This window comes from Myxine glutinosa, chromosome 7, assembly GCF_964187855.1.
Source record: "Myxine glutinosa chromosome 7, kmMyxGlut1.1, whole genome shotgun sequence".
In the NCBI taxonomy this organism is placed as follows: Eukaryota; Metazoa; Chordata; class Myxini; order Myxiniformes; family Myxinidae; genus Myxine; species Myxine glutinosa.
In genome coordinates, this window is record NC_136267.1 from 170,897,991 (window position 1) to 170,918,282 (window position 20,292).

Genomic DNA, 20,292 nt, shown 5'->3' on the forward strand with positions numbered 1-20,292 from the left:
AGTTAACCTTCATGTACCATTGTTATTGGCAATGATTCTTGGAACATCTGTACAAATCATCAAAATGGGGAACAGATTATTTGATCTCTGAACAGAGAGTTTGTTTCAGTTTGGATGGAGTGTTTTTTTGTTTGAAATGAAAAGTCCTTGAAATGTTTTCCCCATCTTTCTTTGCAAGCACCATGATTTATCACCACTTCCTGCATCAAGTGGAACGTTTAACTCGCTGTAACTTGATGGTTTTGAATTTGGGATGTGTACTATGAATATTTCAGTAACTCTTCTTAGATGTAGCAACCAAGTGAGGCCTTAATGTGATTGGCTTGCAGTGCAGTGGAAATTCAGAAATAGTTATTGAGGTATTAACACTTACTTGCAGGAATAACGTAGTTCTTGCAAAAGAAAAACCGATGGGCCTTGCTCTGTACCGTAAACAATATAAAACCACATTATCGAATTGATTAAAGACCTTCATACAATTCCTGAGAGTAAATAGATATTCAGAAGTTATTTATTCATCATAAAAAATTTAGCAACAAATATTTGGAAGTTTGTAAAAAAAAATAAAAAATTCATGTCTGGGTGCATTCAAATATGTTCATAATCTGGATGAATCAAAACACCTTGATCTGTATACCCAATTGAACAACAAGATGTCACTACAACTATCGGGGATGCCTCTTCGCGGTGGTTGTATCCCCCCAACACAAGTCGGGGGTCAAATTTTCCCCGTCCTTCTCTGTTGCCCGGATTTGGGAGGACAGCCAAGTCACGGTCAGAGTACCGATCGGTCCTCATGGACCGGCCCTTTCTCTTTTGTCTCTGTCTCTCTCTCTCTCTCTCTCTCTCTCTTTCTATGTCGTGGCCCCAGCTTTGTGAAGACATTGGGGATGACTGATTTCACTGATTTCAGATCCTAGATGTGGGGGATCCCTGGGTCTCTACTGGGAGATCAATCGTCTGTCTCCATGCAGTGGGCTTGTTCAAGAAAACTGTCCAGGGCTATACAACAACAACAACAAGATGTCATTAACATCTTAACTTTAGTGAAAACTGAAGTTAAATTGTTATGCATAAAATTAAATGGCTTTAATAACGTATGTAATCACCAATGACCTCAAGTCTTGTTATGGACTAAATCGAATGATACAGCTATTGCTGTGGATTGTACCATTCTTCGACAAGGACCACTTCCAGACTTATCTACCACAACCGTGCCGACCTAGGATGTTCCAAGCATGTTCCATCAGAATCAAGTCAGAGATTGTGAAGGAAAGTCCCTGAGAGTAATGCTGTGGACCTTAAGAGCAGCACTGCGCATGGTGTGGACAGCTGTTTTCATCTATAAATATCAATTTGGGACCTCGCCATTGGATCAGAAGGATGACCCACCACCGAAGATGGACAGAGGTTATGTTTTAACCCCTGTTTGTTGAACTTTGAACAGGACATTGGTGAAGATCCGATCTGGATCTGGGAATTATTTTAAGTAATTCTTCACCATTGAGTGATGGGGCTAAAACCGATATATTGCAGGATATCTGAAAAGGTTGTTGATGAGCTATGACAAAACTAGGTGGACGAGTTAGTTAGGTAGCAAGAACAAGCCAATTACATTTTGGTTCAGGTCGGGATCCAGATCTGGCCTATCAGTGGGATACAAAACGGAAAACTGTTCAGCCTGGCGGAGGTTTGCGCTCTACCGAGTGTCGTTCTAGCGCAGGAGACACATACACTATTCTTCCCCTCTATTCTTTTGTGTGTGTGTGTGTGTGTGTGTGTGTGTGTGTGTGTGTGTGTGTGTGTGTGTGTGTGTGTGTGTGTGTGTGTGTGTGTGTGTGTGTGTGTGTGTGTGTGTGTGTGTGTGTGTGTGTGTGTGTGTGCGTGCGTGCATGCGTGTCTGTGTCTGGGCCTTCACTTTTTATCATTTGAGCTATTGTCATCAAAGTTTCACCAAACCGTTATTATGATAATATGGAGAAGGCAAATTAATAATTTTGTCAAAAGGTCAAAAGGTCAAAGGTCAGCATCACACAAAATCATCAGTTTTCATCCAACTGACCTGAAATTTCAATTTACCATTTTATCAAAGCTTTATTATCATAACATGGAGAAGACAAATTGATCATTGTGTCACAGGGTCAAAAGGTTAAAGGTCAGTGACAACTAAAATATCAATTTTCATCCAATTGACCTGAAATTTATATTTGCCATTTGAGGTTTATTATCATATTTTCAAGAAAGGTTTATTAGGAAAATATGGAGAAGGTGCATTTATAATTTGGTCAAAAGGTCAACGGTCAGCGTCACATAAAATCGTCAGTTTTCATCTGATTGACCTGAAATTTAAAGAATTGGTATATTGGGTCACTGAATTGGTTCACTAATCAAAAGGTAGTGATAAAGATGGTGAGTCAATTGTGTTTTTTACATCAAAAGGTCAAGGTTGCAAAAAATCATCAATTTTCATCCAATTCACCTGGATTATTAAGAATTTGCATATTGGGTCACAATATTGGTTCACCAATCAAAAACTAGAAGCTGATTATTTGTTATATCTAAAGCTCAACGGTCAAGGCAGCAATAAAATCATCAATTTTCATTTTGTATTTAAAAAAACAAAACTGTTTTTGTTATTTGAGCATACGGAAGAAGATGTCTGAATACAAATGGATACGGACGGGCTTTGCATTTTCAGATGCTTTCTAGTTTCACTCTGTGTTTATCTGTCCATTGGTGACAAACCCTGAAGTGGATGCTAAAGATTGAAAACAAATTGCAGAGGTGATTTGCTACTGTCAACTATGATATGGATTCAAATCTCAAAAGCTTTAAGATTCCAGCAATACCTGATTCAAGCATTATCTCCATTAAGCAAGCATTAGGGGTCACTGCGCTTTGATGGCATTTCTTGCGAATAGACACATACAGACCGCAATCGATATTTACCAAATTTGTGTAAATGATTCTGAAAGCATCAGAAACCTTTACGTTGTGGAGGTTTCCCGCCCCCCCCCCCTCCCCCAGCATATTATATATAGTAGGCCACAAATAATTTGGTTTCACTGTCATGCGGCGTAATAAATATCTGTTGATGAAAGATATCATTCGTATCAACACTATGTAATTACCAAATGTATTGGAACAGCATACCCAAATCTTCTGAAAAGCAGATTATGCTTCGTAAAGTTGTCTTTTGGTGACATTTTGGAGAACACTGCACTACCAGCTTTCTTGTGATGCCATCTTCTTCTTTCGTATGCAGCACAAGGCTATAGAGTAGCATCATTGGCCGAGGGCACGGCTTTGTTGCAGATGTAGTGCCCTCTACTGGGATGACAGTTTATACCTGGGTCGGGGTTCAAATCCAGGCTAGACAGATGTTAGTGTGCGCACCCTGATGCCATCCTGCCAGCCTTTGTTATACCATGATGAGATATGCCCTTTCTGTTAGAAAATGATTCAAGGACAACAACCTTTATAATCTGGAATGGCCATTGGCCATCTCAAAGCCTTGATTTATATCCAATCAAACCACTCCGGGATGTTTTGTAATACTGGCTGAGAGCCAGAGTCAACCAATCTAATCCATCATTGAATTGACAGTTGCACTGAAGATGGAATTACACAACATTATGTCTAATATGGACCAACATTTGGTGCAGTGTCACAGGGACTCCATTTTAAACATCAAAAAATTGTTGTGAATTTACAACCAGACATATTTTCTTATTGTCCTACGACTTCTGGTAATATAGTGTAAGCTACTGTAAAAACGCAATCTTGTTATTTTGCCATGTAGTATTGGTCGTTCTTTCTTTCACAATGACAACACCGTAGCTTAAAGGACATATCACAGGTAAAAAAACAACAAAAAAAACTGGTACTACAGTATTTGAATGGTTATCTGTTCAATAATTGTAACATTGATCATGACAACTTCTCAATGGACATACAAATTTGTGCATCGTCACACCAAGCAGCTGCCGAGATAATAGCTCACTGCATTTGCAATTTTGGGGAACAGGGCAGCAGGCAGCGGCTCAGCCATTGGCTAACCAGCGAGAAGAAGTGCAGAACGTCCGAATCTGCAAAAGTCTGCTGAGAAGGCAGAGACTGGATTGTCGAGGTTGCAACAAGTCAGTAGATGTGCAAAGCCAGGGTCTGTTGGAAGGAGAGTGGATGGTTGAGCCAGCAGTAAGTTTGTGCAAATGGCAGAGAGAGGGTCGCTGAGCTTGCAACAAGTCTGCAGAGACATCTCCAAATCATTGAAACTGCAAAAAGTCGGTGACGCTCCGTCTTGTTCCGCCTGACAGCTGACCTAGCAACCAAGACCCAAGAAAGAGAATACAGGTATGGGCCTGTACTAACCTGTGGGACAGCATGAACACCATGTTGGCGAGAAAACATCCTACCACTGACTGCTACTCGTTGGTTCCCATGAGGAATCCTGCTCACGATTCTACCAGCCACCCCACAAGTCCTCACTTTCGCTCGCAGCCTTTTATGTGTTTCCTTATCAAATGCCTTCTGAAAGTCTGGAATACACAACATCCAGTGCACTTCCCTCATTCTTTCCTTTTTCCTCCTGCCTATGGAACCAACTTCCACATTCTCTTCAATCTCTTTGTTCACTCCAGGTCTTCAAGACAGTTGTTCACATTAATGCAGATAATCCCCCATCCACAACCTTGATCTTTTCTGCACCTGTTAAAGGCCGCCCTCCCCCCCCCCCCCCCCGCTACCCCAATCCCCCCCTCTTCTAAACTTCCATTTTCTCTCCTGAGTGTTGGAATAAGTAATGGATAATGGATATACCATTAGTTTTATTTTTGTAATAAACTGAATACAAGTGTGTATATATATATATATATATATATATATATATATATATATATATATATATCATATATATATATATATCATATATATATATCATATATATATATATCATATATATATATATATATATACTGTATATATATAAATAATATATATATATATATATATATATATATATATATATATATATATATATATACTGTATATATATATATATATATATATATATATATATATATATATATATATATATCTACAGTATATATATATATATATATCTACAGTATATATATATATATATATCTACAGTATATATATATATATATATATCTACAGTATATATATATATATATATATATATATATATATATATATATATCATATATATATATATATATATATATATATATATATATATACATACACCAGGGTGTTTCAAAAAGATTGATACAACGTTGACTTCCTGCCATTTCTTTGTTTTTTGACCTCGACCATTTTGCTTTTCTGGGTTTGGTGCTGTTATCGTGGTATTTGTTCCCTGGGATTTCTAGCTCCTTGGGTCAACTATGCCATTGACAGTGGAGCAGAAGACAAAAGTGGTGGCTCTGTGGTATGAGACTAAATCAACAACCACAACAACATTTTCTGGGGGGCAGAACCACCTGAGGTGATCACTGAGAGGTACTTGAATGGGCCTAATGTCACATGCGCCTGCAATGCCAGATGGGGAATGCTAGGGCCTTACTGGTTTGAGAATGACAACAGCAGGACGGTGACAATCAATGGTGAGCGCTACCAGGCCGTGCTCCAGAAGTTTCATCATGATCTAGCCCAAAAGATCACCCCAAACCAGCCTAGCTTGACCTGGTTTATGCAGGATGGTGCACCCCCACATACAGCTGGTGACACCATCATATCCCTGCAGCAGCTCTTCAGAAACCACCTCGTTGCTCTGGGTACCGCTCTGTCTACGTCAACCACCCTGCCACGTTGGATGATCGGAAGCAGGAGGTGTCAGACTACCTCCACGCAGTGCCACATGAGACCTACAGGAAAGTTGGACAGAACTTTGGGGTCAGGATCAATGCCTGTCTGAACCGAGGAGGGGCACACAACGAGAACGTCAATTATAAGGATTTTACGTAAATGCCAATTTCAGACCTTGGCTTCTCACTAACTCGAGCAGTGACTTACTGCAATAGCAATCAGTGATATCATGTCAGCTTTCAATAAATGTTTGGTTCACGTTCCTGAGGTTTCTTTTTCTTTGTAAGTAAACCTTTAAAGTTGTATTGAAGGAGCTGCGCTCCAACGCGAGTCGAAAGAATTGACGCGACCAAAGACGGAATTTGTCCGAGTTGCTTTATTGAAACAAAACAACTCAGGTATTCTGACAAGCCCGTTTATCGGGCAGCAATATATATACACATTTATGCCGGGGCGTTTGCCCGGGAAAACCGAGACCGGGCATGCCCGGGTGTCAAGGGCGAGTCCTGGAAAGGCGAGTCTGGACATGCCCGGGCGTCCTGGACGTGGCCTGGCAAGTCGAGGCTGGGCGTGCCCGAGCGCTCTGGGCGAGCCCTGGAAAGGCGAGAGCGGGCATGCCTGGGAAAGACGAGACCGGGCGTGCCCGGGAACAGCGAGTCCGGGCATGCCCAGGAGAGGCGCGTCTGGGCCCGTCCGGACGAGCCCGGCATGGCGATCGCGCCCTGGCCGCGTCCTGGCAGGTGCAAGGCGATTGTGTACATTCAGCGGGAACCGCTACAGTATCACTCTTTTTGAAACAGCATGTGTATGTATGTATATATATATGAACAGGATTATTAATAATATTATTTGACATATGTGGGGAAATTACATGCCCAAACTAGGATTCCAACCCAGGTCCTCTGGTGAACCGTACCAGTGCTAAGCTGCCATCTGAGCTATCTCGGTGTCCCTGACCAAGCATGCAATTTTCCCACACATAGATTTGCCACTCTCTTTCCATCACTTTCATCATTTTCATCATTTTCCATCTCTTTCCATCATCAAATCTCCCCACCCTCATTTCTTCTCCATTTCCCCCCTCTCAACTCTCCTCCTAAAAGCGTCCTCCCCGCTTCTTCCCCCTTCCAACTCTCACCTCCATCTCCCCCAACCTTCTGTCTTGCTCTGCCCCCTCCTCAAATAACACCTCAATGTGCCTCACCCAATCACCATCAAACCTTTTGTCCGCCACATCCTTCCCTTTCTCCGAGCTATTCTGAAATCTCTGACGCACCTTCAACAGCTCTCCCTACCACTTCCTCCTCTTCCACATCTTACCCTACCCCTCCCCCCCTGTTCTGTATCCGATGCTCCCCCTTCCTCTTCATTAACGGTATGAACCTCAAACATCCGGGGCCTTCGTTCAAACTTAACTGATCTCTCCATACAGGTTGCTTCTGACAAACCAGACGTCATCTGCTTAACAGAAACTTTCCTCCTTCATGATGTCTCTGATTCCTTGGTATCTCTCCCGGGCTACTCCCTCCTCCGGTATGATAGACCTGAGCCTCGTCCTGGAGGTGGGGTTGCTATCTTTATCAAAAACTCTCTTCCTCACTCGCCCTGCACTACCCTCTCTCCACCTCACCTCCAGGAATACCTCTGGCTACGGCTTCCCCTTTGCTCCCACCTCTTGTTCATATGAGTGTTGTACCGTCCACCAAACAGTGATGACTCCATCTACATCTCGCTGTCTGATAATATGGACCAACTTCGATCTACTCATCCAAACTCTCTCTTCCTCATATGTGGTGATTTCAATTGTCACCATGCCAGTTGGCTGGGTGTGGGTACCTCTCTCACCAGCCATGGCTCCTCAGCAAAGGACTTCTGTGACTCACTGGGACTGACACAATCTGTCAATTTCCCGACCCGGATCTCAGTCAACGGAGCATCTTCTCTTCTGGACTTGGTTATGACGAACTTCCCTGAAAATGTCTGCTGCTCTTCTTCTGCTCCAATCGGCTCATCTGATCATGTGCTTGTTAAAGTGGACATCTCTCTGACCATTCTCAGGGAGCCTCCTCAGCGTCGACGAGTCTGGCATTTCACTCAGGCCAACTGGCACTGTCTTCAAGCAGCCATCAATCATCTGGACTGGTCTCCCATCTCTACCGCCTCTGACATCAACTCATCCTGGGAATTCTTCCAAAGTAAATTGCTCTCTCTTATGCACAGATTTATCCCATCTCGTCTTCAGTTGCCATACCCTTCCTCCCATCCATGGTACATGGAATCTTGTGGTGGGGCTGTTGCCCAGAAACAACTTGCCTTCGTCTCCTGGAAAGCAAATCCAACGGAAGGAAATCTCATTTCCCTTCACAAAGCCTGAACCAAGTGTGTGTCCACCCTCAGGAGAGCCAGGAAACAATATCTCTCCGTTCTCAAGACCGAACTCTCTTATCTGTCTTCCTCTTCCAAATCCTGGTGGCGTCTGGTCAAATCTGTTTCTGGTGTTTGTTCCCCCTACATCCCCTCCCTTACCTCAAACGGCTACAGAGCTGACTCTGCACGTGAAAAAGCTGAATGCCTCAACTCTGTGTTTGCCTCTAAATCTTGTGTCCCAAACCCATCCCTCTCTGAACCCACTGTACCCAGTCATACCCAGCTGCTCCTGGACTCTGTGTCCTTTCCTCCTGACAAGGTGGAAAAGTTTCTGTCAACCCTCGACACTGATTCTGCAACTGGACCTGACGGCATCAGCCCACGGGTCCTAAAATCCTGGTCTTCCGCTCTTTTACTCCCTCTCTCTGTTCTCTTCACCCTCTCTTTTGCTCAAGGTCATCTTCCATCTGCTTGGAAATCAGCCAACATCACCGCTTTACACAAAAAATGTGCAAAAACAGATCCTAGCAACTACAGACCAATCAGCCTTCTCGCAATTATCAGCAAAGTCATGGAATCCATCATTACTAGAGTAGCTCATGGTGGTTGAGTATGCACTTTATTGTACAGACCTAAACTCTTCAGGAATCCACTAATTGAAGGTCCAGGAACAATATTTGGTTGGTAACACATTTGCCACTGACGGCGAAATAGCTGAAATGGCCATACCCCTTTTTGGGCCACGCCCCCTTTTTTGCCGTGACTGTATCTACAGAACCGTTGGACCTAGGAGGTTGTCCGACCACTCAAAATTTGCGCAATGGCCACATTATGGGGGGTCAGTAATACATTTTCATATCCAAAAGTCAATGGTTTTTAAGATAATTGCCAAAAACCGATTTCAACATGTTACGAACTACAATATTATTCGTAATTGTTCCTGTTCCTGTTCCTATTGTTCAATTACTTGATTCCTGAAGAGTCTAGACTAGACTAGAGTCTAGACTAGAGTCTAGACTAGAGTCAAGACTAGAGTCTAGACTAGAGTCTAGACTAGAATTTAGTCTAGAGTCTAGACTAGAGTCTAGACATGGCTAGAAATTCCGGTCATGGGTGTTTTGTCGTTGAGCCTGCATGCAGGCAGCGGTATCCCATAAAACAACATGGCGTCGCACCGAGAAGCAAGTAGAAAGCAAGATCTTACATGCAGACTTGAAGAAGTATTTCACCGAATGGAAAGAAACGGCCTGTAATGAGAATGTGAGGTACTGGAGCTTGTTTCTGGATGAGCTGTATCCTATCCTGAGAGATCTTACACACTCTATTCGGCAAGGCGATTGGCATCTTTTCGTTTCAGCTGTGCGGAGGTGCATGCCTTTGTTCTTCGGGTTTGGCCGGACAAACTATAGCAGATGGGGTACGCTGTTCCTTGAAGATTGCCTGGACCTACAAAGGAAGTTCCCGGGTATCTACAGATGCTTTACAGATGGTGGATGGGTGATGTACCACACTACCCGACAAGGCAGTGCAGTAGGATTTGACATGGCACTCGAGAAGTGTTACAATAAACCCGCCAAGGTTGCTGGAGGTATCATTGGGATGACCAGACAGAAAGAAGCAGTAGCCTTATGGAATCTCCTAAAGCATGAGAAAGATCTTCATGTGGCACAGCTGCTGGAATGGTGCAACTTGGGAGACAAAGATGACAGTGAGCTGAGCCTACACCATGAGTTCAATCCAAGTTCTACGAAGATTGGCCATGTTCGTGCAAAGGCCCTTCTGGATTACATAAAATCCATCAACAATCCGTTCGACGCTGGAATCAGACTTCAGAACATCTCTACTGGAGCTGACATTCCCCAGGAGGTTGTCGACGGATTACTTGAATGCCTGGAAATTGGTGAGAAGAGTTATGAAGAGTTTGTTGAGACCAGATTTCAGGATAAGGAGAAGCACCTACATGATACAATCCCTACCAACCGCAAGACTGTTTTCGTGAAACGTACTTCTACTCCGTTCACAGCGAAGAAATCGATGGAGAAAAAGGATGCAGCGGAAACGGTTAGGTACATTGACTATGCGAGAGAAAGAGGGTACAGCATGCGAGAACTCCTGAAGTATGAATTGACCAGCACATCCCAGTTCCTCACCACTGAATGTAAAGATGGCATCAAATTGAAGAAGCCCGATAAAGCCTCCTTAGCCAGGGAACTTGTCAGTCGCCTTCCACAGGAGACGAGGAATGTAAAGAGTGACGCTCAGATGACAATAGTGGACTTCATGGCACTTGTGCGTAAACTACCGATGAAAAAGATGGGCCTTCACACATTCGGGGAATTGGCTGAGAGTCTTTCCAACAGGATTCTTGCTACAGGCTCCGTGTCCACAAGAATAGACATTATTTTTGATGTTTATCAAAAATCATCAATCAAGCAAATGGAACGGGCACAGCGAAGTTCCTCAGAACAAATCACAATCACCATTGGGTCTGACAATCAGAAACTCCCTGTCGATCTTGATATGTTCTGGAGCTCAATGTTGAACAAAGTTCGGTTGCAGGAGTATGTCTTCAAGTGGATGCTGCAGAATGTCGAGTCGGACAAGGAAATATTCTTTGGAGGAGTATATGGGGGTGAATGCAGGAAACTGTTAGCTGGCACTGAAACACAGATCGCAGAGCTCTCAAGCAACCAAGAAGAAGCCGACGACAGAATCATGTTCCATATTAATGATGGTGTTGTGAAACACGGGGTTCAATCAGTCTTGGTCGACTCGCCTGACACAGATGTCTTTGTCAACCTCATCTTCCACTTCAACACAACCTGGCAACTACAAAAGCTGTACGTGAAGCTTGGTAACCGGAAAACAAAGAAAACTGTACCAGTCCACATGTTGGTTGATCAACTGGACAACGGTTTGGTGTCGTGTCTCCCAGCCATTCATGCTCTCAGCGGTTGCGACAGTACCAGCAAGGTGGGTCCAAAGCTGTCTGGCCTGAAAGCATCCATCGATCTCTCCCTACTGGAAGGGTTTGGTGTAGAAGAACTGTCACCACAGATAACAAGCAATGCTGAAAAGTTCCTTGTGTCTGGATTAAAGAAGACCGACTGTTCCACTTTCGATGAATATCGATGGGAGCAGTACCACAACTCCAAGAAAGAACTGGACTTCAACCAGCTTGTGTGCTGTTCATCAACGCTACGAGAACACATAAAGCGAGCATTTCTTCAGTGTAAGATGTGGTTGCAAGCCCCAACTCCTGCCGTCACCAAACCAGATCCACTCCAGTATGGGTATGAAGCAACGGACGTTGGCATAACACCAGTGATACTGCCAGTATCGTGCAGGCCCGATGACCTGCCTCCTCCATGCAAATGCCCAAGAGCATGTATGAGTACCAAAACGTGCACTTGCAGAGACAGGAACATTAAATGTGTCACGTTTTGTGGCTGTAGTAAAGGCGAAAAGTGTAGAAATCCAAATAAGTAAATTCCAAAATAGGATGATGCAAAAGGTATAAGTGTCATATAATGTTGTGGCCTTGGTGGTATCATACAATTGTAGTTCGTAACATGTTGAAATCGGTTTTTGGCAATTATCTTAAAAACCATTGCCTTTTGGATATGAAAATGTATTACTGACCCCCCATAATGTGGCCATTGCGCAAATTTTGAGTGGTCGGGCAACCTCCTAGGTCCAACGGTTCTGTAGATACAGTCACGGCAAAAAAGGGGGCGTGGCCCAAAAAGGGGTATGGCCATTTCAGCTATTTCGCCGTCAGTGGCAAATGTGTTACCAACCAAATATTGTTCCTGGACCTTCAATTAGTGGATTCCTGAAGAGTTTAGGTCTGTACAATAAAGTGCATACTCAACCACCATGAGCTACTAGAGTACATTGCTTTGGATATGAAATGTTTCCTCTTCTCCAATGGCTTGATCTCTGATCATCAATTTGGTTTCAGACCAGGTCACTCTACTCTGGACATGCTGCTTCTTCTGTCTCAACAATAGATGGAGGTCCTCAATGCCAAACAGGAAATTAGAGCTGTCTCCCTTGACATATCACATGTGTACCCCGGTTTAGAATAGGTACACCATATCCCTGCGCATTGTAAGAGCGTGACCAAGGGTTGGCGTCAATCGGCCATAAAAACATTGCCTCAAACAGGGAACCATGATTGTCATGGGGCCCGCAAGGCTAACCCCCGCTCTAGCGGGGAAAATGGCCTTAAAACGATCATTCATTCATTCATTTTCCCTTGACATATCACTTGCCATCGATACGGTCTGGCACCCCGCTCTGCTCACCAAACTCTCCTCCTTTGGTATCCATGGAAATCTTCACGCATGGCTGGTGGACTTCCTCTCTAGTCGTAGTCAACGTGTGGCCCTGAATGGGTTTCTCTCATCTCCACTTCCTGTTCAGGCTGGAGTTCCCCAAGGCAGTTTTCTGGGCCCTGTGCTTTTACTGGTCTTCATCAATGATCTCGCCGACTCTCTTGAAAATCCTCTCTAACTCTTTGCTGATGACTCCACTCTCTGCCGCTCCATGCCTCATCCCTCAGATCAGCAGTCTGCAGCCTCCTCACTCTCTGCAGACCTGGACAAAATCACAGACAGGGCAAACAAGTGGAACATGTCTTTCAATCCTGACAAATCTCACACTCTTACGATGTCTCTCCGAAAAGACCGACTGGACAACCCTCCCATCCACTTTCTGAATAATCCTCTCCAAGAAGTTCTGTCACTCAAGCTTTTGGGTCTCACTATCTGCCATGATCTTTCCTGGGAAAACCACATTTCAAATCTGGCCTCCAAAGCCAGTCGCCGACTGGGCATCCTCCGTCGTGCGAAGTCCTTCCTTGGCACACCTGGGCTCCTCACCACATACAAGGCTTTCATCCGCAGCTCAATGGAATACTGCTCTCCCCTCTGGGCTGGTGCTCCTGCCTCACACCTAGCTCGTCTTCACGCTGTTGAAACCAAAGCGTTCAGAATCATTGGAATCTCCCGTGATGAAGCTACCTCTGAGGGCCTTTCACTTACTCACCGCAGGCAGGTTGGTGGTGTTTCTGTCTTCTACCGACTCCTCTCCGGCCTTGCTCCTCCAGCTCTCTCTGGGCTCTGTCCCCCAAATATTCCTACAGGTCGCACAAGATCTGCCTGCAACCCTCTTATGGTTGAACTACCAAAATCAAGACTCTCTGCTCACCTTCACTCCTTCATTCCTCTTTTCTCCCACCTCTGGAACAAACTCCCTCACTCTCTTCAATCACACTACTCCCTCCAGGTCTTTAAAACAGCTGTTCACCACCATCTCTTATCTTCCCCCATCCAAAACCTTGATCTTTTCTACCCCCGATAATTTCACCCCAAATCCACTTTTTTGAAACACCAACTTCTTTCGTGGAAGTCCTTGGTGTCCTTGTGTTTATACTTCTCCCACCCCCCCCCCTTCCCATGCCGCCTCCCCCCATGCCCTCTCCCTCCCACACATTCCCGATGTCCCTGGTCTCTCATGTTGTGCTTATGTGCTTCCCCTTCTCTCCCCATCTTGTCTACCGCTCCCCTTTTTATATGCTTTGTTTGTTTGTCTGTTTGATTTGTTTGTGTGATAAATGTTAGCTCTTTCACGAGCCTCGATTCTGTATACAAAAAAAAACAAAAAAAAAAACTGCTTGTGGGGATGAGTGCCCCACCCGATCCCAATGGATAAGAAATCCCACACATGCGCAGACTATAGCAATATATATTGTATGTATATTGTCAAGTCTGTGGCCGATGAGGAGCAGCCTTGGACAGATAGCCGGTCGGTCTTTACTTTGAGGCAATCAAGCCAAAAATTGGCGGTACTTTTTGACGTGTGTGGGACAAAAGGCAACGGGGTGCTTACCTGCACGGAGCTCACAGGGCTTTTACTCGAACCCACAAACACAGAAATGAGACAAGGAAAATCAACAATACAACAAATGAAATGCAACAATTAATGGTTTAATAAAAAATAAATGCAATACGAAAATGGTGAAATGAAAGGTGAGGTAAATCGACTATCCTAATTGTGTTACCTCCACACACAGACACGAAAACAGACAAGGGAATGATTAAAGAAAATAAAAGAAAATCCCCCCTTTTTTCCAGCACTCAGCTCGAGTCTTGACGAGCACTTTGGTGGGGTCGGTCGACGGGAGGACCTAACATCAAAGCGCCCAAACGATGGCGCCGGTCAATCGCACCAGTACACCACGCCGTGCAGCAGGCAGCCAAATATCTCCCGCTCGATCCCAGACCAGCCAGCACAACACGGTCCCACAAACCGTCAATAACACCTCCTTTTCACGATCACAAAAGTCCACAAGTTCTCCCCATGCTCGTACACAAGCCAAGAACAGCCAAGCCAGGACAAAGGACAAAGAGCAACTGCCCAATACGATAGTCAGAACGAGGAGAGAGCGAGACAAAGAGACACCTTCTTTTTCCTCCGTTCTCGAAGACTCTCGATGATGTCACCCCGACCAATCGCCGAGTTTCACTTCGGGGGCGGGGCCTCACGGCCCTCTTGACAGCCCACCGATTCTCCACCTCTACTGGGTGGGGCTGAGTTGCCGATTATTTTGAGGCGGGGTTTATTTGTCGATCGTAATAATGGTGTCAACCCTGGTGTTGGCTTAGCGGTTAGGGTGCGGGCTTGGGATCCTAGGATCCTGGGTTTGAATCCTGGTCGATCGATGAATTAATTCCAGGGGGGTTGACTCAGCCTGTCATCCTTCTGAGGTAGGCAAATTGAGTACCAGTTCACTGATAATTCCCTGTGTGTTGCAAAAAGGTGACTAACAGGGTTGGTGGCAGGAAGAGCATCCGGCCATAAAACATTGCTTCAAAAAGGGGACCAAGGTGCCCAAAAAAGGCCAAACCCTGCTCTGCGGGGAAAATGGCCTCTAAAGGTGGTTTAATATTTGGATCCTATCGGCGGTGGTGGGTGGGGTTCAGCCCGATCTGAATGTCTGGGTTTCTGACGGCATTTATGCGTTGTTGTGGTTTAATGGAGCGCTCATTATTGTTGTTGTTGTTGTTGTAATTGTAAAGATGTGGGTTTTATGGCCGGCTTGTTATAATTGTAAAAACATAGGAGAAATCACAAGAGGCAATTATATACTGGGGTGATCAATCTTAGACCCGACCTAATGAGCACCCCCCCCCCCCCCCCACCCCTGTGAAGAACACATAAACAACCTTACTCAGTTTTTCTAATTGCATACATTGAGATGGGCTTCCTACTCGCATTGTATAAATTTGCATGTCCATGCTAATTTATACAATCCATCTCCACTATGGTAATGGCATGACCGACACCCACAACCGTTGATATATATATATATATATATAATTATATATATATATATATATATATATATATATATATATATATATATATCTATCTAAATGACTCCATGGTAAGATCTCCAACCTTTAATTGAACAAACAATGACTCAACGTTTCGATTAACAACATGTGAAGCCACACGCCTCCGTTAATCTTCCTCAAGAGTGATAAAATCATCTCAACATCCCCTTATATGCAAAGTGGGCGGGGGTATATGCAAAGTGGGGTGGGCAAAGCTGGACAGCCAATGAAACCGTATCACACCGCTCTCGTGAACGGAGACGTTATTGACCAAATTCAAAAATCAACCGCATATTAACGGCTTAAAATAATCCTGTAAGCAATGCTGGTTATAACTCAAGTCTTTAGAAAATCAGGAACAATAATTACATTTAATTAAAAGTTAAACTTGTAAACAATTAAATTGTAAATTAAATTAAAACTGCAAATATATTAAAGCAAAAATTTTTTTTTTTAAGGTAAAATAACATTGCCATAATATCAAGATCATCACATGTGGCCCTATGCGGTAAAGCGGGAATGCGGGATGGAGGGGGGGTTGGAATGGGGGGGGGGGGAAAACCAGAGGGGGGAGGGGTGGAAGCGGAGGGGGGGGGGGGTTGGGGAGAGGGGTCGGTTTGGGAGGGAGGGGGGGAGGGGGAGGGGGCTTTCTTTCTAGAGGGAGAGCTTTCTAGAGGGAGAGCAGCTTTCTACCTGCCTCTCTTCCACCTACTTTGTATTTAATGTGATATATTACAAGCAGGTTTATGGGCACCAGCTATGGGTTCCCCAGTATCGGCTGTGATTGCCAACATGGTGATGGAGGATTTGGAGGAACGCACCATTCCAGCCCTGTTAGTGCAACCACGTGTTTGGTTCCGGTACGTGGATGACACATTTGTCATCTGTCACTCGGATGAGGTGGGCATCATACATGAGACCATAAATAAAACGTTTTTCCTCCATTAATTTCACCATTGAAGGAGGAGAAAATGGAGCCCTTCCCTTTCTGGATACACTCGTCGCAAGGGATCCCAAAGGAGCCTTAAAGGTAACGGTGTACAGAAAACCGACACACACTGATCGCTACCTTGATTTCAATTCTTGCCATCCAATGGAACACAAAAGATCGGTGGTGCACACCCTCTCAAAACGAGCACGTGATTTACTATCCACCTTTGAAGACAAGATGAGTGAGGTGGACCATCTTCAAAATGTGTTAAGGGCAAATGGTTATCCTGACAGCTTGCTACCCAACAGGAAAACAATAAGGGCTTCCCCACACAACAGGCTGAGACCGAGAGAACAACCAAATAGTCTAGTAGGAAGACTAGGTCCCCCTGCACCCCCCGGAGATATACTTCTAATCAGTGTTTCTAGATTGGAAAAAATGTGTAGAAAATGACTAGCTATGGCCCCAAGCTGAAAAAATGTCCCACATACCATTTTTATGCAAATTACTGCTGCCATTATCAAAAAAACGATTTTTGACATATCTCAGCCAATATTGCAGATAATTGAAAAATGAAGGTGTCTAGACCCATGTTTTGAAGGGCATAGATCATGATAGAACTATTCATAACATGATTACATGTGTCTATGGTATACTAGTATGCATATTAATGCTGTAATTACAAAATAATCAGTTTTACAAATGATAAGGATACGTTAATACTGCAGATAACTTAACATGGTACATAAGGGGTCTAAACCCAGGTATTTTCAAGGTTAAATGTCAACAAGATGCTCCTGAGTCTTGCATAGGGGCGGGACATTGGCAGTAACATTGGTACCACTCAACTTTTCTTCCCACCATTGACTTTGTATTGCGAGAGATTTTCACTTGCTTATTTAAAGGTTTCTCACCCAGCCCACGTAAAATCTACCAACTCCTGCTGTTAACTCCCAAACATATTTTTTTATGTTATCCAATCACAGTGCAGAAATGACAGACTAGAGATCCAAATTAGTGCTGCTATAGCTGCCATTTTACATTTCCATCCATGTAACATGCGCGCTCGCGCGCTCGTATCAATTGGTAATGTCGCGCGCTCGTATCAATTGGTAACGTTGATGTTATTGAATACCTCAGTTGAAAGTTCAGTCTTCCATTCCATCTGTGTGTTGTTCTTGGTATTCATCCTCCAATCTAGCCAGGTAAGATGCTAACTATAATGTTACTCACACTCTTGACTTCAGTTTCTGCATGAAATCATAAACAGGCAGAATAACAGCTGAGCCAGCTAGCACCATGTTAGCTAACGTTAAAGCTAGCCTCATCTATGTACAGTATGTTCCTAATGTCGGTGTAACTTAAACTTTTGTTAATGCCAAACATGAGACATATCTGTTGACTTCTGTATATGAATTGAACCAGAAAGAGGCACGACAGCTGAGCTAGCTACAGTAACTTAGCACAATGTTTCATTGGCCTAGATAGCTAACGTTAGTGTGGAAGAATTTAGATGTTTTAGCTATTAGCACTTTTGATGCCACTAAACATGGTTTAGTCAGCTAAAAAGTACCCTAGTGTAGAACATGACTCAGAACCTCTGTTACCTCACTGAAAACTCAGAGCCTCCTTTCACAGGCACTTTTAACATCATTCGTGATTTCTTATTTGTCATTTAACAGTGATGGTAGACATCGACAGCAAGCATGCCCAAAAGAAAACGGAGTGTAGAACCTGCAGCCCAAAGCTCTCCTCCTACATGCATCCTTCATGTACCATCCATGTCTGATCATGGGGATTTCACGCCCCTCCGTAAAATTAAAGGATCTGCTTCAGAAAAACTGCAACTGCTTCAAAAGATCCGGGATAGACGTCTCAACCAACCGCATGACTCCCCATGTCGTATGCAATCAGTATGTGATCAGATCCCGGCAACTCTTCCTGATGACCTAGAAAGAGTAGGATATCACAGCAAGTGTTATAAGCACTTTGTCCGCCACTTTCATCGTCTGGGAGATGATACAGAACCAGGGCCATCAACCTCATCATGGCATCACTCTCCTCGTAAACCAGGAGGTTCTGCTGAACCCATCTTCCCGCCAGAGTGTATATTTTGTGAGAAAGTTGAGACCAAAGATGCTCATCGCAACACTGAGAGGCCTACAACCTTCCCATCCTTTAAAAACAAAGAAAATGCATGGGAGCAAATCGAAACACGGGCTGAGAAAATGGGTCTCTATCGACTCCATCGAAAGGTGAAAAACAAAGACCTCTTTGCATGTGAGGCCAAACACCATCCGTCATGTTTTAAAGCTTTCCGCACAGCATTCTACAACTATGAGCGTGCGATTCACAGAGCCGAAGCACCAAAGGAGCAGGCTTGCATGTCAGCCGCCCATGAAAAGGCATTCAACTCAGTACTGGAACACATTCAAACCCAGGTCATCCAGCAGAATAAAGTTCTACAGCTTTCTTCCTTGCGCTTGCTCTATGTCGAGGAACTGAAACTGAATGGATATGAGAACTCAAATTATCGGTCAGAGAAACTACTGAAACGCCTACAGAATGACCCAATCAAGGAGCATATCCACTTCACGAAGGTTGATCATGACAAATGTGATGTCATTTCTTTCTGGCTTGTGCACAGCTCAAACATAACAGTTTCCAATGCTCTCGCACGAGCATTCACACTCGGAAGCACAAACAAGAACCAAAATGTTGCCCTCCAACTTCGCCAGGGTATTCTACAGGCTTTCAGAGAGTGTAAAGACCAACCATGGCCACCAACAGCTGAAGACATGGAGCTCAATCCTGAAGACATCCTACCTCCAGACCTTGTCCGCTTTCTCAGCGTGCTAATGACTGGCAAGGAGGGCATCGAGACAGAAAAGGTGAAGCGTCTGGTCTTCTCCATTGGACAAGATCTGTGCCGTGCAGTGTCAGATGGAAAATGGAAGTTACCAAAGCACATTCTCCTCTGTGTGACTGTAAGGCACCTGTTCCGAAGCAAACAGCTCACCACAATACTACACAGGCTTGGACACTCTGAGAGCTACGATTTCGCCTTGGAGTTGGAAACTGCTCTCGCCAAGGTCCTGGATGAAGTCTCAACTTATCGTACACCACAAATTGTGACAGGAGAGGGCAACCTTGTATTCCACTGTGAGTGGGACAACTTGAATAAAACCACTACCAGTGTGCACGGCAGCAACATTGTAAACAGTGCTGGAGGAATCATGGTGCAGGAGGTCAAGCCCGGGTTCGAGAGCAGCAAGGACCGAATGCTACCTACCATCAATAGGTCACAACAGCATAGCCTGAAGGTCGACACACCAAAAACTCTCCCACCCTTGCACTTTACTCGCGTTGGCCCGAAGTTCCCTGAAGGCTCATCATTCACACCGCCAGCAGAGAATGACACAGTCTATGCCACTACGATGCAAGAGTACTACATCTGGCTCTTCATCAGAATACATCGGAAGCTGTGGCCTGCAGCCTGTGCCTGGGCTAGGGGGTTTCACCTCTGCAACTGGTTCTCCCCCACCCAGCAAATCAACAGTCGACTACTGCACGCCTATCCACCAACCGATCACAGACAACGCAGTTGTTCGTGAGCTACTGAAGCGTTCCGAGGCAGCAACTGCTGAGGTGGGTCAGAGATGGGTCCTGAATACATTTGATCTGGGTACATTTCCTGAATGAATGCATCCTGAATGCAGCCTGAATACATTTCGATGAAAATGATGATGACTGACTCAGTGT

General features: G+C 44.4%; 1 protein-coding gene across 2 annotated transcripts in view; it reads left to right on the top strand.

Annotated features, from left to right (window-relative positions):
* Window positions 1-20,292, top strand: part of LOC137431829 (microtubule-associated protein tau) — a 144,725-nt gene that overhangs the window by 88,180 nt on the left and 36,253 nt on the right. Inside the window, exon 3 of one of the 2 annotated variants that reach the window (XM_078782533.1) lies at window positions 7,692-7,807. The exons of the other annotated variant lie outside the window; for it this stretch is intronic. Within the exon in view, the coding sequence (XP_078638659.1) occupies window positions 7,787-7,807 (21 nt within the window). The 5' untranslated portion in view covers window positions 7,692-7,786. The remainder of the gene's footprint in view (window positions 1-7,691; window positions 7,808-20,292) is intronic. 2 annotated transcript variants of the gene reach the window in all.